General features: G+C 38.3%; 1 protein-coding gene across 6 annotated transcripts in view; it reads right to left on the bottom strand.

Annotated features, from left to right (window-relative positions):
• LOC101898918 (protein bunched, class 2/F/G isoform) overlaps nt 1-26042 on the bottom strand; it is a 552467-nt gene that overhangs the window by 511452 nt on the left and 14973 nt on the right. For all 6 annotated transcript variants that reach the window (XM_059124571.1, XM_059124572.1, XM_005174864.4 and 3 more), the window contains exon 2: nt 9460-16766. In XM_059124571.1, the coding sequence (XP_058980554.1) occupies nt 9460-13820 (4361 nt within the window). In that variant the 5' untranslated portion in view covers nt 13821-16766. The remainder of the gene's footprint in view (nt 1-9459; nt 16767-26042) is intronic.

Here is a 26042-nt window from a genome sequence, read left to right as displayed (position 1 = left end):
GATCCTTACCTACGTAAATACTTAATTGGGTTTTTAGATCACGGTTTCTTCTTTCTACTGGATTTGATTGTGGATGATATATGGGGGTAAAAGTCTGTTTTATTCCAAGACAGTACGTTAATTTTTGCATCAAGGCCGAAATGAATTGTGTCCCATTGTCTGTGTGTATCCTGCGGGGAACTCCGTATCTTAGAATAATTTCATTTAACAATGTTAGTGCACAATTTTCTGCAGAACCTTGTTTTAGTGCAAATAACTCCACCCATCTACTACAGATATCTTCCACTATTAATATCCATTGGTGACCTTCTACTGTTTTAGGTAAAGGTCCAAAGAGATCGACCGCCAAAATTTCAAATCGTTTGTTGGTGCTTATAGTTTGCAGTAATCCGCATGGCTTCAGATTCGATGCCTTGTAGCGTTTACATTCCTCACAGTCTTTCACATAATTCGCAATATCCGAACGCATACCTGACCAGTAAAATATCGGAGTAATTCTATTCGTCGTTTTGTCTATACCATAATGTCCTGATAGTGGGTCTTTGTGATATTTATCTAAAATCTGATTATGAAGAGATTTCGGCAGCACCAATTGACCATTTTCTGAGTCTTGCTCCGAACAATATCTGTAAAGAATTCCATCTATCATTATGTAGCCGCGATTTGTGTGCCTTGTGACATTTTCGTCGTCGTTCTCGAATGACATTATTATATCTTTCAACTTGTCGTCTTCCAACTGAGCCTTACGAAAATCTTCTAATCCCTCTCTTGGAAAATCAATGTATATAGTGAAACACGCACAGAACTCAGTACAAAGTTCGTTTCCACATGGTGGTCGTGATAAAGTATCAGCTATGATATTTTGTTTGCCTGGTGTATAATCGAAAGTTATATCGTAACTCTGTAGCAATAATGACCATCTTGCTAATCTGCCGGTTGGTGATTTTATAGAAAAAAGCCATTTAAGAGGTTGGTGATCTGTAAGGACTCTAATTTCAGATCCTTCGATATATCCTCTAAATTTCTGAACTGCCCATACTACAGCGAGAGCTTCACGTTCTGTTGTGGAGTAGTTTCTCTCTGCGGGTAAAAGGAGACGGCTTGCATACTCAATCGGATGTTGGTTTTCTTTCTCCCCCTGGAGTATTACAGCCCCGATGGCATAATTACTAGCATCGGTTCTTAGAAAAAATGGCTGTTTCTCATTCACTTGCTGAAGGACTGGCGGAGATGTTAACATTTTCTTTAATTTTTCAAATGCGTTGTTTTCCTCTTCTGACCATTTCCACGAAACATTCTTTTTCGTTAGGTTAGATAATGGTTTTGATATGTCTGCAAAATTTGGTATGAATCTGCGAAACCATGAGCAGGTTTGCAAGAAAGACATAAGCTGCTTGATATTTTTGGGGACTGGACGCTTTAAAATTGCTGATGATTTGTCTGGATCGACTTTTATCCCTTCTTTCGTAAGAATGTGGCCCAAATATTTGACCTCAGCTTTACAGAAGAAGCATTTTTCGCTATTTAAATGGAAGCCAATGTTCTTCAATTTTTGAAATACTAGATCAAGATCTTTTATATGAGAATTAAAGTTTTCTGAACAAATAATAATATCGTCCAAATAAGCCAGAATAAGGATGTTCGGCAGACTGGACCGAAATTTGTCAATAATTCTCTGAAATGTGGCTGGAGCATTTTTAAGACCGAAGGGCATTCTATTAAATGCATAAATTCCGAATGGAGTTGTGAATGCCGTCTTTAATTTATCCTCATCTGACATTTTTATTTGCCAATAGCCTGATTTTAGGTCCAAAGTTGACATAAACGGGGTTGTTTTCGCTGAATGCAAAAGATCCTCCATACGTGGCAGTGGATATGTGTCAGTGGTTGTTATGGTGTTCAATTTTCTATAATCAACGCAAAAACGAATAGAATTGTCCTTTTTTGGAATGAGCACCACTGGAAATGCCCAAGGAGATTCGACTTCTTCTATAATTCCTTTTTGTAACATATTGGTGATTTCGACCTTCAATTTTTCTTTCATGGCAGGTGAAATTCTGTATGGTGGATTGGAAATTGGCTCATGAGAACCAGTGTTAATTTTGTGCTCTATGCCCTTTATTGGAGTACATATATTTTCAAATATTTCCTGATTGGCATTTAAAAACTCCCATAAAATCTTCTTTTCATCTGATTTCAATGTAGATTTTTCATCCTTACATATGTTGAAATCAATAACATTTAATTCAAAAGCAGCTGTGGAGTCCTTGCGGCATTTTTTCAATGGCGGAAAAAGATTTGACTGCTTTGGCATTTCAAAATCATTGGGCAATGTGTCCGAAAAGATTCTCAATAATCCACCAGGGGAATAATCTTCTGGTTTTGAGTACATTTCACCCAAAGTTGGGGGTTTTTCATCATAATTGGATTCAAACCATGCCATAAAATCGTTTATATTGCATGCCATTTTTGTTGTTTTATTTTCAATTAGAGTCTGATTGAGTCTTATGTCGTCCATGTTCGATGGTTTTGCTTTAAATGAAAAAAGTTCTTTCGGTGCATCTTTAAAATACCACGTTTTCTGAGCCAGATCCATAACCATACCAGCTTGCTCAAGAAAATCGATGCCCAAAAGAGTTCTATTATTTCTGGCGTTTGGCAGACATATGAACCTTATTCTTTTCAATCTTTTTCCAATTATAATCTTCACGACTGTTGAACAAACTAGTTCTTTACGCACTATTCCATCAGCCAACGTTATTTCGGCGTAAACTTTTTGGAATTCCTCCTTCATTTCAACAAGTTTTTGGAAAAGATGGTAACCGGCAATACTAGTCCTAGCAGCTGTGTCTAAATATGCTTCTCCGTTCAGTCCATTGACATTGATGTCCACGGTGGGAACGTTATGACCTATGAGAGTTGTTTGGACACTGTTGAAATCAAGAAGTTTCGGACTTTCCATTACATTCCTGTTGTTGCATGTAGGGCAATTGGATCTATAATATCCTACAGCACCACATCCATAACAGTTGAGTTTAGTTTCTTCAGGTTTTCCCCGCTTTTCCATTTCAATACGTTTATAACAAACGTCAGCCGTATGGTTCTTCTTTCTACAGTAAGAACAGCGAAGTTGGCCTTTTTCTTTTGTTTCAAATGGCGTTGAAATTGCGGCCATTTTATTTTCGGAAATTGACATTTCGATATCCCTAGCTCTATAAAGCAATTCTTGGAAAGAACTCACGCTTTCTCTAGGAATTTTCTCACGAATGGGAATCGAAATCTGTGAAAATATCATATTAATGATTGTATTTTCTGGTAGCCTTTCCTTTAATTGAGCGAAAAGACTCCTTTTGCGACAAACAAATGCATCAGTTGACTCATTTGGTCTTTGTTTGTCCTGAAAGATCTCTGAATAAATCCTCCAATCAGGTTTTGGGGGTGAAAATGCATTTCGAAGTAATTCGATAGCTTCGTTGAAAGTTTTGGCTTCATATTGAACACCTTGCCACCAAGTGGATGCATATCCTTCAAAAAGCAATGGTAGGCTAAGAAGGGCTCTTTCGTCGGGTATATTTTCTGCCTCTTTAAAAATCAGTATAGTCGCTATGAAATCTTCTACTTTAGCCGTATTCCTACCTCCATTAAAACGCGAGCTACATGAGCTAAAGCTGGTTTTTGTCTCTTGTCGAGCATTCAAATTTCCAATTAGAGAAGATAGCTGATTCAGATCGGAGATACTAAGACTCGCAGGGGCATTGCTCGAAGCTGAGCTAGATGGACGGGGATTTGCCATATCTGGGTTTGGAGCCGTGTTTTGTCTGCTACAAGATGGTGCAGTAGAAGGAGTAGATTGGGGATTAGGGTGGTTTATAGGGGAATTCAATTGATTGGACTCATTTTCAAATCCTACAAGAGGGCTCATAGCACTTAATGAATTCATTGTTGTCCTCGGCATTATTGAAATTAAATAGATTTTCTGCCAAGAACTGAGTTTCTATACCACTTTTCCTCAATTATCAAACTCTGCCAAATTTCCCAGATTTTAGCACTCGTTTTTTCCTAAAACCAACAACAACAGCACCACGTTTCTGCAGTTCTGGTTGCAATGTTAATGTTAAAAAATGTTAAAAATGATGTAACCAAACAACAAACACTTCTCCTACACAACAACGTTAACTATGGGCAAACAATTCCAAATTTTTAGCAGCTTCTTAAAATTCACGATGGGCGCCAGATGTAAGGGGGGAAAATCTCCAAATGGTGAAAATTCCTTTCCTTGGTAAGGGTTATTAATAATTTTATAATTTTTATTAATTTATTCTGGGACAGAATAAGTCGAATCGAACAGTATTCGTCCTCAGGTTCGCTTGCTTATGTAGCCTTAAGGCTTCCAAAGTCTTAGCGGTTTGCAAATTTTATAATTATTTTATGTTTCCCAAAATAAAAGAGGGGTTTTTCCGTTTACCAACTTTATTACTCTGTTGCTCGATCAGAATAGCAAGATGCAACGACATTTCAATGACCAACTAAGCATAAGTTTAATCATAACATAAAATAGAACTTAACTACTAATTGAGTATTTATTACTTTGCAATTATAGGTATTTTGCATATACATTGAGTTATTGAGAGAAAAAGAGTAGCATAATGGCCCTAACTATCGTTAAGTTAATGGGTACGTGAGAGCATTCATACACTAAACTTCGTTAAGCAAGAAGAAGCATAGAAAAAGAGTACAAGAGAATAATAGTTAAATTGCTCCTTTGAGTGTAAGTGTTAACCTATCGCTGTTACAAAAGCTAATGCTACCGCCTAACATAACATGCGATGTAACTTGCATTAGCATAATACTGATATTACATTCTCTCATGTTAGTTATTATGTTAAATTATGCTCTATGATATTATGATTATGTTAAACATATATAAACGGGCTGCTACAATTTAAAGTTCAAAGGGCTAAATATGCTGAAGCATTTGTATCTTTTAAATTCGGACTTGTATTGCCCATTTGGTGCACAATTAATTTCAAATCGGATAAAAATAAATATGGGAGATATCCAAATCAGAACCGATCTCGATAAAATTTGGCAAAGATATTTCTGAGTTGTATTAGATATATTTCCCTGAATATCGTTGTTACGGAGTGCATATTACGGCTGCGGAAGACAAAAATAAAAAATCAGATGAACAATATATATGGGAGCTATAGCTATATCTGAACCGATCTCCATCCAAATTTGACATTCTAGCTTCTAGATTCAATTCGTTCGTATGTGCCAATTTCCATTCCATTTGGACAAATATTAGACGTTTGGTGCACAATAAAAGGTAAATCGGACGAAGTTATATATGGGAGCTATAACCAAATCTGAACCGATCTTGATAAAATTTGGCAAAGATATTTCTCAGCTGTATTTGATATATTTCCCCCAAATATTCTTGTTACAGAGTTCATATTACGGCTGCAGAGGACGAAAATAACAAATCAGATGAACAATATATATGGGAGCTATAGCTGTATCTGAACCGATTTCCATCAAATTTGACATACTTATTTTCAGGCCTAATCTGGTTGTATGTGCAAAATTCCATACTATTCGGGCTGATATTACACGTTTGGTGCACAATAAAAGGCAAATCGGACGAAGATATATGGGAGCTATATCTAAATTTTGACCGATTATCTCCAATTTCAATAGGGTTCGTCCTTGGGCCAAACAAATGATTTGTGCAAAATTTCATCGGGATAGGGCAATAAATGCGAACTGTAATTTGTTTACAAAAATACATGGACAGACGTACGGACATGCATAAATCGACTCAGAATGTGCTTCCATGCAGATCATCAAAAGGAACTATGGGTCTATCTCGTTTCCTTTTGCCTGTTACAAACAAATGCACAAAGACATAATACCCTGACCACCTTGTGGTGTAGGGTATAAAATTGGGTTAGAGTCAAAAATTTTTGGACAAAATTGTTAAAGCAAAAATTACTGGGGCTGTCTAATTTCAGTCAATTCCATTAAACAAATTCATTACGCTTCTACTCCGCCCCCTGCCAAAAAAATTTATGAAAAAATATATATTTCTATGTATGTACGGGTGCCACCCCTTCTCCTCCTCTGCCATACAATGTATTTGCGCAAAAAGAAACGGCAACCACAGCACAGAGGAAGCAACTGACGCCATAAAATGTTTAAATATTTGCACGCAAAATATTAGTTGAATACTTGAATAAAATAAAGTAAAAAAACATTTCGAAGAAAAATTGAAAAAAAAATGCTTTTAAATTATCAACAACAACAAAAACAACGAAAATTATTGAACAAGTAAAGACACTGCTTAAAAGTTTTTTTTATTAATTGAAAAAATAACAACAATTATGTAGCAAAAAAAAACACGAAGGATTGACTTGAAGTTGTGTACTGCGAGGTTTAAGAAGGTATACCAGAGCTACAAAGTCAAATTTGGTTAAAATATGGTAAGAAACTCATAAAAAAATGTTGAAAATGTGGAAGAGTTTGTGCCTCATCGAAGTAACGGTTGTAGACCCAAGGTCTCTTTGGACAAAAACCGTTTCAGGACATTTGGAGTCGATACTGCGATGTCCGTCCGCCCGTCTGTCTGTCTGGATCGCCGATTACTCTCGAAGGGAGTATCCGAATCGGTCCAAACTTGATACATAGTAATATTATTATCAAACTAAGATCGAGATCGGACATGGGCAATATCGATCCACTCCTTCTGGTAACTCCCCCACAAAAGGTCGAAATTTAAAAAAAAAAATAAATGTTTTACTGCACAGAAAGAGAAAGGATAATATGATTTTGCTTCAACTTTTAAAATCCTAATATTTACATAAGTGCTGGGTCAGGTGCGAAAATGTAAAATATTGGTCCACTCCATCAAATACCTCTCCCAGCAGAGGGTCAAAATTTTGAATAATTACAATTACAATAATTACACAATAATGTTATTAAGATGTAATACGTCGGTCCACTCCTTCTGGTACCTACCCCACAAATGGTCGAAATTTTCAAAGAAAACATTTTACTGCACAGAGAGAGAAAGGATAATCCGATTTTGCTCCAACTTTGCAAATCTTAATATTTGCATCCATGTTGCATCAGGTGCGAAAATGGACAATATCGGTCCACTTCATCAAGTACCTTCTCCACAAAGGGTCAACATTTTGAATAATTACAACTCTTATAAAATCTGATGTAAGAGTCCGATTGTCTTCAAATTTCACACAACCTAATAATTCTATTAGCCCAAAGTCTGGTGCCAAGATGGAAAACATCGGTCCACTCCTTCTGGTACCTACCCCACAAAAGGTCGAAATTTTCAAAAAAAAAAATAAATATTTTCACAGAAAGAGAATCAATAATCCAACTTTGCAAATCCTAATATTTGCTTCAGTCAGATGCAAAAATGGATAATATCGGTCCACTCCATCAAGTACCTCCCCCACAAGGGGTAAAAATTTTTAATAATTATAAATCTCATAACATGTCATGTAAGAGTCGGATTGTATTGGAATTTCACACATTCCAATATTTTATTAACCCAAGGTATGGTGTTAAGATGGAATATATCGATCCACTCCTTTCGTTACCTCTCCCAAAAAGGGTCAAAATTTTCAATATCCATGAAGCTCATAAAATGCGAAACTAACATCCGATTCCATTCAAACATAGCACATCTCAATATTTCTATCACCACAAGATCTGTTGAAAAGATGCTAGAGATCGGACCATTCCTTCTGGGACCTCCCCACAAAGGGCCAAAGTTTTGAATAACCAAAACGATTAAAAAATCCGAAATAAGTTCTCTTCATATTCGACACATCCCATTATTTCTACTAACATAAGATCTGTCATGAAGATGGGATATCTGGTTTCATTCCTTCTGAGACCTCCCCCCCAAAGGGTTAAAATGTTGAATATCCATGAAGCTCGTAAAACGCGAAATTAACAACCGATTCCACTCAGACTTGGTACATTTCAATATTTCCATCAATACAAGATCTGTTACAAAGATGGTAGAGATCGGATCATTCCTCCCCCACAAAGGGTCAACATTTTTTTAAATCCAAAACTATTATAAAATCCGGACCAAGCAGCCAGTTCTCTTCATATCTCGCACACCTCATTAGTTCTACTAATATAAGATCTGCTGTGGATATGGGATATATCGGTTCACTCCCCAATAAGGGGTAAAAATTTTGTATATTCATGAAGCTCATAAATCGCGAAATTAACATCCGATTCTATTCCCACCCCACCCCACATATAATGGTACCTTGCTTTTTTAGTATTTTGTTTATATTAGCGAATTATTCTGTGGAATTGTTTCAAATTTCGTATTTGAAGCTCGAAATACAGGCTACAGCCTATGACAAAGAACTGCGAATGCAGGTTCCCATCTTCGTATAGCCCCCTGGTTTACATTTAAGCGATATTTTTCGACAAAATGTTCTTCACATTTTACAAATTCCTCCCAAATGATGTTGGGTATTAAAAGACCTGCTCGGCCGAACTTAGCTCCTTCTTTTACATGTTCATGTTTGTTTTTTCACCATTGTTATTGTTATAGTTTCTTTCCCATTTTTCATAAATTTCACTCTCACTCGTATTTATAATTAACGTCTGCTTTGTTGTTTACATACATTCGTTTCATTGTTTGTGCGTGTTTTGATGAATGAACGTGGAATTCATTTCGTTGGAGTAAGGCAGAATAACCTCGATTGTGATTCTCGATTGAATTGCTAAAAATACGAGTGTGGAGTAATAAATACGAGTATGTAGGGAGCCAGTCAGTTAATTCGAAATTGACTTATAAACGTGGAATAGTAACCAGGTAAAATAAATCCGTGTACCAAATAGGGTGTATGTTGTGTAAAGCTAATACGTGTGTGCATTTATTTTTGCGAAGAATATTGACGCCTTTGTTGATTACACGCTTTTGTTTTTGTGTGTGTGTGCATTGACGAATGGATGTGGTTGTCATTTCATTGGAATATTACCGAATAACCTAAATGGTGATTCTCGATTTAGGGGCTAAAAATACGAGTGAGAAGAAATAAATACGAGTGAGTAAGAAGCTAGTTAGTTAATTCAGTATTTAATCGCAACTTTTAAACTTCGAATAGGAAAAAGGTAAAGTAAAGCTGCGTACCAAATGTCGAAGAGCCAACATATCTGCATAAAGTCTGAAGTTTGTCAGACATCTCTGACGGAAAGCTTTCCGGTTTCATTCAGATTCTCGTTTGTTGACACTTTTCTATGTTTCTCTCCAAGACTTTTTTTACTTTAGGCTAATGTTTCGTAGCCGCATTAGCCTAAAGCCCTTTCTGGGACTGACTTTTATAAATGTGTTGGACAATTCTTACAGCTTTCTTAAGACCCTAACTAAGTTCTCTTAGGTAGTAACTAATGAAAAATAAGCGTACTCACCTTTCAGTCTCTGTTTCTGCAATAGGTTGCTGTTGCTGCTGCTGTTGTAACGCTGTAGTTGTTGATGCTGTTTGTGATGTGGTGGCTGTTGAGGGTTTCGGCTGTTGTTGTTGTTGCTGCTGCTGTTGTTGCTGCTGCTGTTGCTGTGGTTGTTGTTGCGATGGCTGTGACGACTGTTGTTGAGTTTGCTGTGGTGTCTTTTGCTGTTGTGGTTGTTGTTGCTGCTGTTGCATTTTTTGACCCTCTATATTTGTGGGCATAACCGTGGCCGATGTTATTGGATTCAAGTGGACATTAACACTTGTTGCAGGCTGTTGCTGCTGAGCATTATCAAGGGGTCGTGGTGGTTGCTGTTGTTGGTATTGAACAGCTGCTGGCCCGGTAGCTGTGCCCGGTTGCATGGTCATCATGGGTGCGGTCATTGAGGTGCTGGTGGTGCCAGCCATTGAAGCATGTTGTTGTTGTTGTTGTTGCTGCTGCTGTTGTTGTTGGATTTGTGCCAAAATCGCAGCATTATCGACCATGGTAGCTGGGGCACTGTGTTGCTGCTGCTGTTGAGCTACCAATGAGGCCTGTTGCAATTGCTGTTGGGTCGCCTGCTGCTGTTGCTGCTGCTGTGGCTGTGGCTGTTGATACGAGGTCATTTGTGTCAAAATTGGCATCGTTTGTCCAGGACCCAGTGGCTGTTGTTGTTGCATTTGTTGGAATTGTGTCGGAAGTGAAGTTTGGTTGGATGGTGGCTGCTGCTGCTGTTGTGGCGTTGGCATTTGCTGTGGCAAACTAATGCTGCGAGCCACACCATCGGTTTGTGAAGTCTGTTGCTGTAGCGAAGCCTGACGTTGCTGTGGAATTTGTTGCCCCACCTGAGGCATTTGTTGCTGTGGAATCTGTTGCATGTTTGCAGGAACCCCCTGTCCCATTTGCTGTTGTTGTTGTTGTGGTGCCGGCATTTGTTGCATCGTCACCGGTACTGTCTGTTGCATTTGTGGTTGCTGTTGTTGGCCTGCTTGTTGTTGCTGTGGAATTTGTTGCACCGGCATAGAAGGACGTTGCATTTGCTGTTGTTGCTGCGTTGGCTGCTGCTGCTGTGGAATCTGCTGTACCGGAACGTTTTGTTGAATTTGCTGTGGTGGCTGTTGCTGTGGCACGGAAGACACAGACACCGAACGAGGCTGTTGCTGTTGCACTTGTTGTATGCCCTGCTGGGCCTGTGGCGGAATCTGTTGCGACTGCACTGGTAATGATTGCTGCCTCTGTGGCTGGGCTGGCGTCTGCTGTTGCATTTGTTGCGAAACCGCCTGCTGCATGGGCTGTTGCTGCTGCGGCTGCTGTGGCATCTGTTGTCTCAGCTGCTGTGGCATTTGCACCGGCATTGAATGTGGTTGCATTTGTACGGGCACCGAATGCTGTTGCATTGCTGGCTGTTGCTGCGGCATTTGTTGCATTTGTCCCATCTGCTGTGGCTGCTGCGGCTGTTGTGGAATCTGTTGCATTTGCACAGCCTGTGGCATTTGCTGTTGCTGCATTTGTTGCAACTGCTGCTGTTGTTGCGCCTGAGGTGCCGCTGCAGCAATACCCTCAGCCATTTGTGGCGACTGCTGTTGTGGTGTCTGATGAGGTGTGGACTGGAAGTTCGAAGTCACATAGGTTGGGGGTACCTGGGGTGTCTGTTGCGGAGCTGGTGACAATGGCTGATGTTGTTGTTGCTGTTGTTGTATGTCAATATTGTAGGCCTGCTGAGGCTGTTGTTGTCCTTGCTGGGCCATTATGGGCTGCTGGGGCTGTTGCGCCTGCTGCTGGATATTGGCACCAGCTGGGGAACCCACATTACTGTTATCCGACGATATGGATATACTGCCATTCTGCATGTTAATGCTGCTGGGCAAGGAAACAGTGTGGGGCTGTTGGACCTGGGCCTGTTGCTGTGGCTGACTTTGCTGAGACTGGGCCTGCGGTGGTGGTGGCTGCTGTTGCTGCAGGGCGGCTTGACTGGCCTGCTGCTGCTGCTGCTGCTGTTGCATGGACACCTGTTGTGGTGGCTGTTGTTGTTGCTGTTGTTTGAATGCCTCAAAATTAACGGGCTGCGAACGTCCCGGTATATAGGCCACGGCAGCTGCAGCCGCTGCCTTTTCCGAAGCCTCTATGGCCTCTTCGCGACGCTTCAACTCTTCCAGCGATTGCTTGAGTTTGTGGGCCGCCAAGGTGGCAAAATCAATGGGTATCTGTTGGCCCTGACCATCTTGCAACACCTGTCCGCCCATTGACATTTGCGGAGTATTGGCATTCACTTCCTGGGGTGGTGTCTGATATTGACCCTCCGAGGTCATAACACCTCCTGCTCCCTCAGCCTTTGCACTATCCACAAATTGCTGTAGGCCATGGACCACCGTGGCAGGGGCTGTGTTTATGCCGGCACCTCCACCGCCACCGCCTCCACCACCCGTTGCCATTGGCATTTTAGCTACTGGCTCTGGATAATTCCAATTGCCATCAGCTGAAGCTGCGGTATTGGCATCAAAGTGATTTTCCAAAATGGCGGCGGTGCCATGACCCAAAATCATACTCTGGGTGGTTCGAGGCCCACCACCACCTTCACCCGCATTATTTTCACCGGCAGTCGCTGGACCGCCGCCTTCAGTCTTTTCGTTGTTGTTTGCACCTCCAGCATCTCCTTTGCCACCACCGGGAACTGTGGTGTGATCCAAGTAATCCATACACACCCAGCGACCACGACGAAACGGTTCGGTCGACTCAATTTTCACCACCTTGAAACGTTCGCTGCGATGCTGGGTCGAGTCCTTTTTCACATCACTGCCACTGGGCACCACATCAATGAAATTCTCACCCACATTCACCTGAACATTGGATATATCCTGGGCTCCTAGGGTGGCCACCACCAACCCAAACTGTGAGCCAGTGGGTATGGCTGGAGCCGTACTGCTGAGCCCGTCATCCTGGTGATAGTAAATCTCCTCCTTGGAAAACGTGTCCTCCGACATGGAGGGGGTTTCATTTTCCAAATCCGTTATGCGACTGTTGTCATCGGTGTGAGATTCATCGAAATCGTCGGCCGACTCATCCTCACCATTGTCGGTGACGGGAGAAGGTTTCGGATTGCCACCCAGGGTAACTGAGGTAATCTGAAACGAGGATGTGGGTTTGGGCGGCTTGCGCATATTGCCTCCAGTGGTGGTGGTGGTGCTGCTGCTTTGGGTTCTGGTCACATTCTGGCTGTACGAAGATAGATAACTGCTGCGCAGGGTGCGCATGGTGGAACGCATGGTCGCAGCACCCTGATTTGGTGAGGGCTGTTCGGCAATGCTGTTGTTGTTGTTGGGCGACGAGGCCTTGCTTGAGTTTGCCGAGGATGATTTCGAGGTGGAATTCTTGGTCGAATGACTGGCATTGGAGCTGGTCGATTTGGGCGCCACAGAGGCTGAACTAGAGCTGTTGTTGGTTAGATTCGAATGAATGCTGTTGTAGCTGGTAGCGTTCGAGAGCGAATCAGCTGTGGCCGGGGTATTGGAAGGTGGTGGCACAGCATTCAGACGCAGACACTCGCTGGTCGTGCGTTGTATGGCCGTCGAGGTGGAGGTGGTGGTTGCCGCAGTAGTTGTGGTGGAAGCAGTCGAATTTGTGTTGTGCTGATGGGTGTGGTGATGGGCATGGTGATGATGCTGCTGCTGTTGATTCGCCATACTGTTGCTGTGATGATGATGATGGTGCTGATGATGGTGTTGCTGGTGATGGTGGTGATGTTTGTCCATACTGGTGTTGGTATTGTTGGCGCTGTTGTTTTTGTCCACCGTATTGCTGGTGTTCAGGGAATTCACCTTGACCAGGGTGGGTTTCTTGATGGCTGTGGTACTGGCCACCCGGGGCGCAGTGGTGGATTGGATGGTATTGCGACGCTGTGGTGTGTTCGTCGACACCTTAAAACGAGCGGACACAGGACGATCGATCATGCTGCGTGCTGGTGAGTTTTGAGGTGATTGCTGTTGCCGCTGTTGGTGGTGGTGCTGCTGACGACTGCTGGCTATGACAATGGTCTGGGGCTCGTCCGGCGATGAGGACGAATTGTTTTCGTTGGGTGGTGTCTCGGGTGAATTTAAAGCTGACGATGAGGATAGTTCTTCGGAATTTTGGGTGGACAACAATGAGTGGGGTGTTGTGCCGGCTGATTGGTGGTGGTGTTGGTGCTGATCTTCTTCGGGATGCTGTTCTTCTACGGTATTTTCTTGAGGATGTTCCTGGGTATCTGCTTCCTCCTGTTGCTGATGCTGATGATGCTGTGTTTGTGTCTGAGTTTGCGATTGTTGTTGCTGACCGGAATCCTCTGTGGCAGTTTGATTCTCGGCCATAATCGGGGTTTTCAGAGTCCGCAACTTTTTCAACAGCAAATCCAGGGTAGTGCGTATTGTCCAACCAAACCCGGGTGTAATCAATGTATCGAATATAAGACCAATGAACTTGAGTGTGTTGGTAATGGTGGTTAAGGAATCTTTGTTGTTGTTGTTGTTTTTGTTCTTAGTAGCTGAATACAGCTTAGTTGGAATTGTTGGAAAAAAGAGTTGAGAAACTTAGGTTTAAAATTTTGTTAAATTTAGTTTTAGTTGTTGTGGTTGTTGTTGATTTATCCTAGGGATGACAATTGTTTTAAATTAATTTAAAGTTCGTTTTTTTTTGGGGGGGGGGGGAGGTTTAACTAAAATTGTTTTTGGTTTTTTTTTTATCGCGCTGCTTTAAAATTTGATCTTGGATCGTAATTCTGTTTTTTGTCCTTGTTGTGGTTGTTTTTTTTTTTTTTCTATTTAGGCTATATTCTACAAGTCTTCTTTGAAGTTTCCGTTTCCGTTTTTCTCTCTCGGGTGATTTGGGGTCTAGCCAGATTATGGATGGCAAAACCTAATCCGCACTGTTATCACGTCGTTTATACGTTGCTCAATCTAAGACCAGCCGTTAGATAATGACTTAGAGAACCCCAAACTCGGATGGGTGGGTGGTTGACTGGCTGGGAGAGCTGTTGAGCTTACTTTTGTTATAAATTCGTCGAATTTGCTCTTCTCGTATACGAGAGAGAGAGGGAAAATGATCGGGAGCTTTGCTATATTTTTTTCTAGTTGATTTTTATTCTCTATGATTACGTCTATGATGCTGTGGCAGCTGATGATGATTTCGTTGATGTTGGAGATTATGACGATGATGATGATGACCACACGTTTATCTCAAAAGTTGTCGGTCACAAGTTTAGAGGTTAATAGTAGCAAAACTAAATTAAATCTAATTGAATTTCAACAACATTGTTCGTGAAGAGCGCAGAACGTTGGATACGTTGACAATAATCTAGATTTTCAAATCAGATTAGTTAGTAAAAACCCGGCTGCGCTGCTGCTGAGGATGGGGATTTTGATGGGACTGCTGACTTGAAGATGGGACACCAATGATCATGAAAAAACTTTGGTATTTTTTAATAAAAACTTAGCCAAGAGCAACAAATCTTGGAGCCGGCCAGACGACACAGATGAGGGCTTCAAAGATTCCTTAGCTGGCAGATAGGCTGGGGAGGTGCAGGCGGAGGAAGTTGAAAACGATTTACAGGCTATTAAAGGCTTTGACGTTGTTGTTTCCTTATTTTTATAGATCTCAGCAGTACTATTGACTTGGTGGTTCCGGTACAGGAGCGGAGGTTTCAATTTTTCGCTCACAACTTGTTGGTATTGCAAGATTTTCACAAAGGCGGTTGTTAAATAATCCGCGACGGCGTTAAAACGGACGATGATATTGTCAACGACGGCGACAATTTCAAAATCAATGACGGCGACTTCGACGACGACGGCGGCGGCGGTGACGACGTTTTTAACGTTATAAAAATAAACTAAGCGACAATGCTGGCGATGCATATTGTCATCAATACGAAATTACAACGAAGTTTAGCAACGACAACGCAAAACGATTGTAAAAATAACGACTGCATTACCGCGGCAATTTTCAACAAAAGTTTCAGATTTGAGAAAAAAAAAAAACAAAACTTAAAAGTCAATGTTTTCTCTTTTATTTAAAGAAGAGAGAGAGAGAGCGCGTTTTCTCTTTCCGCAAAAGATTTTTGAATAAAAATCAAGTTTTGTTGTTTTGTTTTTGGTTTTGAGGGAGACTCCACAAGAAAACGGCGAGAGAGGATAATGTCCACTCACACAAATTATGGCTCTCCACACACACACAGGTAGGTGTTAACTCTCACGTTTTACACGGCCAAACAAAGCCTAAACATTCTCTTCCGTTAGACAAGAGAAGTAGGGAGAGCAAACGAGAGGAAGAGAGAGAGTGAGTTCGTTAGATATTCAATTTAACGGTGCTGATCGCTTTATTTTTTCACAGTGTAAAAAAAATTCCGCTTGACTCTCGCTCTCAGATGATTTCGTTTCCCTTTCGGACAGCAGCTTAGTTGGTTCGCTGGGTTAGCTTTTCTGTGTGGTGTTCGTGTATTATTAAATTTCCGGTAATAAATTTCAATTAGTGGATGAATAAAATCACTTCATTTATCTTGGTTTTCCACTGAACGCAGAGGAGGAGAGAACACAAATATGAGAGAGAGAGAATGAAAAATTAACTGTAACAAAGAGCAAATCTCTATTACGTAGTTGATGCTCAGCTTGCGATGATTTAAGAAGAAATAGTTTCCAACTTCTCAAGATTTACAAAAATTTTGAAAATTATATCAAAACTTTGACACTGACATAGACACTCAAAAAAATAATTTTTAATTTTTTTTTCTTTCACAAAATTAAAATATTTTTCATTTTCATTTCACTGCGTAAATAAACATAAAAATTTCCTTTGTTTGGTTAACTGAAGATCATTAATAAAACTATTTTTTTTTTTGTTAGGTTAGGTTTTAATTGGCCAAATTGTTGAACACTTTAGCTTCTTTTTTTTAGGGGGAGGTTGATTTTTATTATTTTATTTCGTATAATTTTTTTATAATTATTTATCTCCTTCTGTTTTCTTTTCTTTTAAACTAACAATATATAATTTTATTTTATAATAACTTATATATGATTAACACTAGGTATTTTATTTATTTTTTTATATGGTTATGGTTTTGAAAAAATTTCTTTTAAAAGTTGCAAAAATTCACTAAATTATTTTGTAAAATTATTATGAAAGCCGTTTTGTGGGACGAGACGGTTTGAAATTTGTAGAAAAAAAGAAAAAACTTTGAAAAATTTGGTTTGAATAGCGAAAAGTTGATTTGTTGTTGGTTGGTTGGTTTTGTTTACGTTTCCGTTTGACGTTAATGTTGTTGTTTACTGCAAAAAAAGAGAGAAAAGACGTTGTTAATTTAAATTTTAGATGAATATTATAAAAGTAATTATAGTCGAACTTTTTTGACCATTGGCAAGATGATGACGAAAATTTAATTTTTTTACGAAATTACTTGAAATCTATTGAAACAATGTAGAAACTCATTTTGTTTTTTTTTATAAATTTAAACGTAATTGCAATTGACATGTAGGCCTGAGAGGTTGCAAATTTATTCCGAACATGTATGTATAACTTTTGACCCTTGATAGGGGTGGTTCCGAAAGAGTTGGCCAATATTGTCCAATTTGTATTTGACCAAAGTCTTAAATATTACAAGGAGCCATATGTGGAATATTATCGTCTACTTCCTATACTTTATATATGTACAAATTTTTGGAAAATGTGGAAATATGCTTGAGGTACCAGATATAGCGGACTGAAATATTCCACTTCATCGAATACAGATAAAAATATTGCTATGTGCAAAATTCAAAGGAAATCGAATATTCATATCCAATTTTACGCGAAATCATAAATTCCGATAAATTACATATTCCATATCACATTTTTAGCTAAGGGAAATATTTAGATATAGCTCCCATATATATGTTCGTACGATTTGCTTTTTATTGTGCACCAAACGTGTAATATCAGCCCGAATAGTATGGAATTTTGCACATACAACCAAATTAGACCTGAATAAGAATGTATGGTTCAGATATAGCTATAGCACCCAAATATATTGTTCATCCGATTTGTTATTTTTGTCCTCTGCAGACGTAATATGTACTCTGTAACAACAATATTTCGGGAAATATATCAAATGCAGCTCAGAAATACCTTTGCTAAATTTTTTCGAGATCGGTTCAGATTTGGATATAGCTCCCATATATAACTGCGTCCGATTTACCTTTTATTGTGCACCAAACGTCTAATATTTGTCCAAATGGGATGGAATTTGGCACATACGACCGAATTGAGTCTAGAAGGTAGTATGCCAAATTTGGTGAAGATCGGTTCAGATATAGCTATAGCTCCCATATATATTGTTCATCCGATTTGTTGTATTTGTTACCCACAGCCGTAATATGCACTCCGTAAATATATATATATATCAAATACACCTCAGAAATATCTTTGCCAAATGTTATCGAGATCGGTTCAGATTTGGATATAGCTCCCATATATATCTTTATCTGATTTCAAATTAATTTTGACCCAATGGGCAATACAAGTCCGAATTTAAAAGATACAAATGCTTCGGCATATTTAGTCCTATCAATTTAAAATTATAATTATAATCATAGGGTGTATGATTGAATTCTCCCATAAAAACTTATAATTGTTATGTGGTGCTCAACTAAGTAAGCAAAGTGGTATAGGGTATCATAAAATCGGCCCCGCCCGACTTTAAGACTTTCTTCACTGTTTTTTTTATTTTTGAACCCTTTGTGGGGGAAGTACAAGATAGCGTGCGCCTATATATTCCATTTTCACAGCATTTTGGTAAAAATAATGGAATGTGTGAAATTTGTAGCGAACCGGATGCTTATTTCGATTTTTATGATAGTTTTAGTTATTCGGAGCCTTGCCCCTTTTTGGGGAGGTAGCAGAAGGAATGGTCCGATCTCTACCATATTTGAAACAGATCTTATGTTGATAGAAATATTGAACTGTACCAAGTCTGAATAGAATCGGATGTTAAGTTCGCGTCTTATTAGCTTCATAGATATTCAAAATTTTTACCCTTTATGTAGGAGGTTCCAGAAGTAGTGGACCGATATTTGCTATCTTTACGCCTAGGGTTAATAAAAATATTGTGATGTGTCAAATTTGAAGAGAACCGGAAGCTTATTTCGGGTTTTATGATAGTTTTGGTTATTCAAAACTGTGACCCTTTGTGGTGGAAGTACTAGAAGGAATTGTCCGATCCCTACCATATTAATAACATATCCTGTGTTTTTAGAAATATTAAGATGTACCAAGTCTGGAAACGGAGGTTAATTTCGTGGTTTTTGAGTTTCACATTTTGACCTTTTGTGGGGGTCTAAAATGAAAACAAGTATCTATATTCTGGATCAGCGTAAAATTCTAAGTCGATTTAGTGATGTCCGTCTGTCTGTTTGTTGTAATCAGGCTATTTTTCGATCGAATTGAGATAAAAGGCTAAAATTCCGCAAACATTTGTAAATGGGCCATATTGGTCCACGTTTTCGTATAGCCCCATTTAACGGTACCTCCTCATATGCGGTGTTTTGATGGTTCTAGCGAGAGTATTTACCGGAATTGTTTCAAATTTTGTATTTGATAATTTTAATAGTTGCTACAACCTATGACAAAAAATGGTTATGCAGGTCCACGTCTTCTTATACGTCCCATATAATGGTACCCTCCAATGTTCGGTACTTTTATGATTTTAGAGACATCACAGAATGGATTTTTTTAGTATTTAAAGCTCGTAATGGTTAAAATGACCAAAAAAAATACATATGCTGGCATACCCCTTTGTATAGGCCCCATATAAAAGAGCCTCCGAATATTCGGTATTTTTATGATTTTAGAGACATTACAAACCGAAATTGTTTCAAATTTGGTATTTGAAGGTTGTAGTGGGTCTACACTCCATGAGGAAAAAATAGCGCATGCAGGCCTACGTCTTCATAAAGCCTTCATATATCAATACCTCCCGATATTCGTATTTTGATGATTTTAGCGACATTATTTACCGGAATTGTTTCAAATTTGGTATTTAAAGCTCGTAATGGGTACTACAGTCTATGACAAAAAATTACATATGCAGGCCCACGTCTTCCTATAGGCCCCATATAACGGCAATTTCCTAAATTCGGTACTTTTATGATTTTATATTGTATATTTTTATATTTAAAGTTCGGAATTGGTACTGGAGCCTATGGCAGAAAATCACGTAGTCGTATAGCCTTCGCATATATCGGTTTTCTTTTAAGCGGTACTTTTCGACTGATGTTTTTTTTTTTTTTTTGAAATTTTTCAAGTTCCTTTTAAATGGTGGAGGGTATTAAAAGTTCGGCTCTGCTTTTCAATTTGTTTTTAAATAAATATCTCAGTTACCAAATCGACCAGATATCTTAAACTCCAACAAGGTTAAGGATTGGAGAAATTATATGTTTAAAGTGTTGTTATCCCTGTTTAATTGGGCGTTTGGCCTATCCTAGATAAAAACCTGCTATGGAAACTCTTTCGTTAAGCAGCTAGCCTTAGCGCTTGATGCTCACAACAATATTCTTATGGTGAGGAATTTTTTCAACTGTTGATCCGATTTTTTCATACAAACAATTCCGATAAACGAAGCCTCCAAAGGCTATTTAATCAAATGTCATTAAAAGTTAGTCGGTCCTAAGGATGTGTCTGGAATTACTTTCGCATGGTGGGATAAATTGCTGCTCCGTGGTGTTATTTTTCAGAGAAATGAAAATAGTTTTTTAATATTTTTTTTTTTTTTTGTTTTTTTTTTTACTCCATTTAATATTTTTTAAAATAAAAAATCACAAATTTAATATCACAGAACTCTATATTGCAATTTGGTAACCAAAACAATTTTTTACTTCGCCATCATCTTACCAATTGTTACATCTTATCACAATAAATTTAATTTATATATTTTAAACTATGTAATTTTTTATTATTATTTTTTTTTTCATCTTTATATTTTTGAAAATGTTTTATTTGTATTCAATATTTTGCACTTCATATTTTTATTTTATTTTAGTCCATATTATTTTCAATACTTCGTACACTTCTTAAACGTCAATTCACATTTCACAATTGATCTATGACAAATGATCGGAAGGTTTGGTCACAGCAGAAAGAAACTCAAATTCGATTTTTAAAATTTTGGATTTTTTTTTGTTGTTGGTGATGCGGAGGAGTTGGTGGTCTTTTGCAGTCAATATTTGAAGTAGTACCCAATGGCGATTTATTTCAGTTGACATTTATTTTGTTTACTGTGTTGAATGAGGTTTGCCGCCGTACACTTTGATGCTGCAAAATTGAGAGGCGGGAGGGCGGGCCGGCGATCGTTTGTGGTAGTGGTTTTGCGACGTATTTATGAAAAGTAAATAATATCAGCGAAATATTTTTTTTTTTTTTTTGACAATTTAATATTTATATTTGTTTTTAATTTATTGTACCATATTTTTAGTGGCTAAATTAGTTTGGTTTAGAGCACAGCTTCTTTAAGCATAGCTCTCTCTACGTAGTTCTCGTGTGAGTTATGTCAATATTTTTTTTTTAAACGTTTTTTCGTTAATAGTATTTAAATGAGTTCTATTTTTAGCTAAACAAATTAATATTCAATTACGCATTCAAGGTAGTTTGAAGAAAAAAAAAAAAACAATGAAAAGAGGAGAAAAAATAATTTAAAAGTAAGTTGACAGAGGTTTAGTAGTTTATAATGGGAGGAGTATCAAAAATAGTTTTGAGAACTCAGAAAACAAGATTCTAAGAAGCTCTGAGAATTCATAAAAGATCTTGTGTAGAAAGAAGATCCAATTTTAAGGTCTTCTATCCATAGAAGAGCTGTTACAGGTCTCCTATCCATAGAAGAGCTATTACAGGTCTCTTATCCATAGAAGAGCTGTTAAAGGCCTTCTAGCCATAGAAGAGCTGTTACAGGTCTTCTAGCCATAGAAGAGCTGTTACAGGTCTTCTAGCCATAGAAGAACTGTTACACGTCTTCTAGCCATAGAAGAGCTGTTACAGGTCTTCTAGCCATATAAGAGCTGTTACAGGTCTTCTAGCCATAGAAGAGCTGTTACAGGTCTTCTGGCCATAGAAGAGCTGTTACAGATCTTCTGGCCATAGAAGAGCTGTTACAGATCTTCTAGCCATAGAAGAGCTGTTACAGGTCTTCTAGCCATAGAAGAGCTGTTACAGGTCTTCTAACCATAGAAGATCTGTTACAGGTCTTTTAGCCATAGAAGAGCTGTTACAGGTCTTCTAGCCATAGAAGAGCTGTTACAAGTCTTCTAGCCATAGAAGGGCTGTTACAAGTCTTCTAGCCATAGAAGGGCTGTTACAGGTCTTCTAGCCATAGATCTTCTCCTGCTAGAGATCTTCTATTCAAGGAAGAAATCTTCTATTCAAGGAAGAGATCTTCTATCCAGGGAAGGGCTGTTAAATATTATATAACTTATTTCACTTCATGGAGGTACCCCATTACTGCACTGCCTGTCGCCTAACATCTGGGCCAAAATGTCAACTATTTACCCACCGAGACGTCGGCAAAACACGCTTTCACTTTTTGTTAATTTACAGCTTTTGCAACCAATTCGCATTTAATCAATTATATACAATACTGTACTAAATTTCAATAATAATAACAACAACAAAAACAACACCAAAAAACAAAACAAATTGATTTTCCTAGAATTTAGCAGACGTCTGCTGATAAACAAAGCTAAGAAAAAAAAAACAAAGCAAAACAAATAGCAACAAAATTTAAAAAACTATAATTGCCGATATTGAGTTCCTCCAACACGGTTGCCGGCCGTTGTTCCCCGTTAAATTGTAAACAAACTCTAACGGTTTTTTTTGAGCTTGCGATGCCAACATCTTCGTTTATTGCAGCGGTACTTGAAAATTTTTCAATATTCCAAATTCTGATTTCAATTCGAATAACTTCTTGTTGTTCTTGCAGCTATGCAGTTATTACGAAATCAATTATGAGTGTTCACCGTTTTCTTTTTTTCAGAATTCTTATCTTGGAAATATATTTCCATTTGAGACAAAAAATGTTGTACTTTGGCAAATCAGATAAGTTTTGACAGTATCGAGATGCGAAAAAAAAACCCGGTTCAAAAAATGACTGCACACTTTTTTTTGGGGGGAAATTAGCTTGAGTCAGGTCCAAGTATATGAGGTTTATCTTAAGTAGGTTGATATTAATATGATCGCACACACTTTTATGAATATTGTCAAAAAGATTATCTGAGATTTGAAAATTATTGGGCACTCGAAAAGCTCAGAACTTTTCGAATTTTATGTCAAAATTTTCGCAATTTCAAATACTGATGTAGATAAAATGTTGAAACATATGAGAGGTCGTCTATTAATTTGGGACCATTTATAGGCCTTTGAAGACGAAAGAACTCCCAAGGGACCCTCCTTCTATAGAAAATTATTTGAAGAAGACCTTGTTCTTCTTTAAAAATACGTTTTGGTCTTTTAAATGAAGTCCTTTTGGTCTTCTATAAGAAGACCTTCTGGTCTTCTATAAGAACCCCTACTGGTCTTCTATAAAAACCCCTTCTGGTCTTCTGTAAGAAGACCTACTGGTCTTCTGTATGAAGACCTACTGCTCTTCTGTAAGAAGACCTACTGGTCTTCTGTATGAAGACCTACTGCTCTTCTGTAGGAAGACCTACTCGTCTTCTATAAGAAGACCTACTCGTCTTCTATAAGAAGACCTACTCGTCTTCTATAAGAAGACCTACTCGTCTTCTACGAGAAGACCTTCTGGTCTTCTATAAGAAGACCTTCTGATCTTCTATAAGAAGACCTTCTGGTCTTCTATAAGAAGACCTACTGGCCTTCTATACGAAGACCTACTGGCCTTCTATACGAAGACCTTCTGGTCTTCTATAAGAAGACCTACTGGTCTTCTATAAGAAGACCTTCTGGTCTTCTATAAGAAGACCTTCTGGTCTTCTATAAGAAGACCTTCTGGTCTTCTATAAGAAGACCTTCTGGTCTTCTATAAGAAGACCTTCTGGTCTTCTATAAGAAGACCTTCTGGTCTTCTATAAGAAGACCTTCTGGTCTTCTATAAGAAGACCTACTCGTCTTCTATAAGAAGACCTACTCGTCTTCTACAAGAAGACCTTCTGGTCTTCTATAAGAAGACCTACTGGTCTTCTATAAGAAGACCTACTCGTCTTCTATAAGAAGACCATCTGGTCTTCTATAAGAAGACCTTCTGATCTTCTATAAGAAGACCTTCTGATCTTCTATAAGAAGACCTTCTGATCTTCTATAAGAAGACCTTCTGATCTTCTATAAGAAGACCTTCTGATCTTCTATAAGAAGACCTTCTGGTCTTCTATAAGAAGACCTTCTGGTCTTCTAAAAGACCTTCTGGTCTTCTATAAGAAGACCTACTGGTCTTCTATAAGAAGACCTTCTGGTCTTCTATAAGAAGACCTACTGGTCTTCTATAAGAAGACCTTCTGGTCTTCTATAAGAAGACCTACTCGTCTTCTATAAGAAGACCTACTCGTCTTCTATAAGAAGACCTACTCGTCTTCTATAAGAAGACCTACTCGTCTTCTACAAGAAGACCTTCTGGTCTTCTATAAGAAGACCTACTGGTCTTCTATAAGAAGACCTACTGGTCTTCTATAAGAAGACCTACTCGTCTTCTATAAGAAGACCATCTGGTCTTCTATAAGAAGACCTCCTGATCTTCTATAAGAAGACCTTCTGATCTTCTATGAGAAGACCTTCTGATCTTCTATAAGAAGACCTTCTGATCTTCTATAAGAAGACCTTCTGATCTTCTATAAGTAGACCTTCTAGTCTTCTATAAGAAGACCTTCTGGTCTTCTATAAGAAGACCTTCTGGTCTTCTAAAAGAAGACCTTCTGGTCTTCTATAAGAAGACCTACTGGTCTTCTATAAGAAGACCTACTGGTCTTCTATAAGAAGACCTACTGGTCTTCTATAAGAAGACCTACTGGTCTTCTATAAGAAGACCTACTGGTCTTCTATAAGAAGGCATTCTGTTCTTCTATAAGAAGACCTTCTGATCTTCTATAAGAAGACCTTCTAGTCTTCTATAAGAAGACCTTCTGGTCTTCTATAAGAAGACCTTCTGGTCTTCTAAAAGAAGACCTTCTGGTCTTCTATAAGAAGACCTACTGGTCTTCTATAAGAAGACCTACTGGTCTTCTATAAGAAGACCTACTGGTCTTCTATAAGAAGACCTACTGGTCTTCTATAAGAAGACCTTCTGGTCTTCTATAAGAAGGCTTTCTGATCTTTTATAAGAAGTCCTTCTGGTCTTCTATAAGAAGACCTTCTAGTCTTCTATAAGAAGACCTTCTGGTCTTCTATAAGAAGACCTTCTGATCTTCTATAAGAAGACCACTCCTTTGAAAACCTTCCCCACAAAGCGTCAATATTTGGAAAATCTCAAACGTTCATGAAATGGGAAATATTCATCAGATTCTCTTTAAATTTCGTACATCCCAATATTTTAGCCATTACAAGGTATGGTGGGAAAATGTGATGTACCGGCTCACACCTTCTGGTACCTCAATCATCCAGGTCAAAATTTTTAATACAATGGGATATATCGTTCAACTCCTTTTAATACTTTCCTTACAACGGAGCAACCTTTTGAATAATAGTAACTATTATAAAATGTGAAATAAGAACCTCTCAACACCCCTCCCCAGCGGCTCAATATTGCGAATGAACAAACATGAGACATCTTGAAACATCCTGATACTACACAAGATCTACTATGTAGACATAATATATGGGTCCTCTCTTAGTGGTACTTCCTCCACAAAGGGTCAGATTTTTGAATAATTATAAATTTTGATATTTTTCGTCTTCAATGCAATGCCTTATTTATAATTTAAATATTTTTTTCATTGAATATTTTCTTAATGAGTCACAATGATATGTATTGTTTCATGTGTGGTGCTTTTTTCGGCTATTGGATTGGTAGATTCATAACTCACGTAAATTTTGTTTCCGTAGAAGGGTTTGCGGAAATCGACGGGTGTCATTTGTTGGGCCCGCCTTTTATTTATATGCAACGAAAACGCACACAGACAATTTACCATTACATTTTTTTTTTGTTACTTACTATCAGTGTGGACAGCAAAGGGGATTTACAAAAGAAAAAAAAAAAAGATTAAAAAAATTCGACTTGAATGTTTACAAATTTTGGAGGAGGATAAAAAAATTGAGCCGCACAAAGTGATTCATAAGAATAAAAGATTTCGTTAATTCTCAGTATCTTAAACAAATTAAAAAGCAGTGGTAAGTTCGGCCGAACTTTGAATACCCTCCACCATTTGGAACAAATTTGGGAATTTAAAAAAAAAATTGAATCCGTAAAAAATTCTGTTAAAATCTTAAAAATAACGATTACAGGAATTTGCCGTTATTTTTGGGGACTATACGAAGACGTGGACGTGCATAGGCAATTTTCTGTCACAGACTGTAGTACCCGTTATGAACTGCAAATACGAAATTTTATACATTTCCGGTGAATATTGTACCTAAAATCG

Source organism: Musca domestica, unplaced genomic scaffold (genome assembly GCF_030504385.1).
Source record: "Musca domestica strain aabys unplaced genomic scaffold, Musca_domestica.polishedcontigs.V.1.1 3, whole genome shotgun sequence".
Classification (NCBI taxonomy): Eukaryota; Metazoa; Arthropoda; class Insecta; order Diptera; family Muscidae; genus Musca; species Musca domestica.
This window is presented reverse-complemented; position numbering and strand designations above follow the sequence as displayed.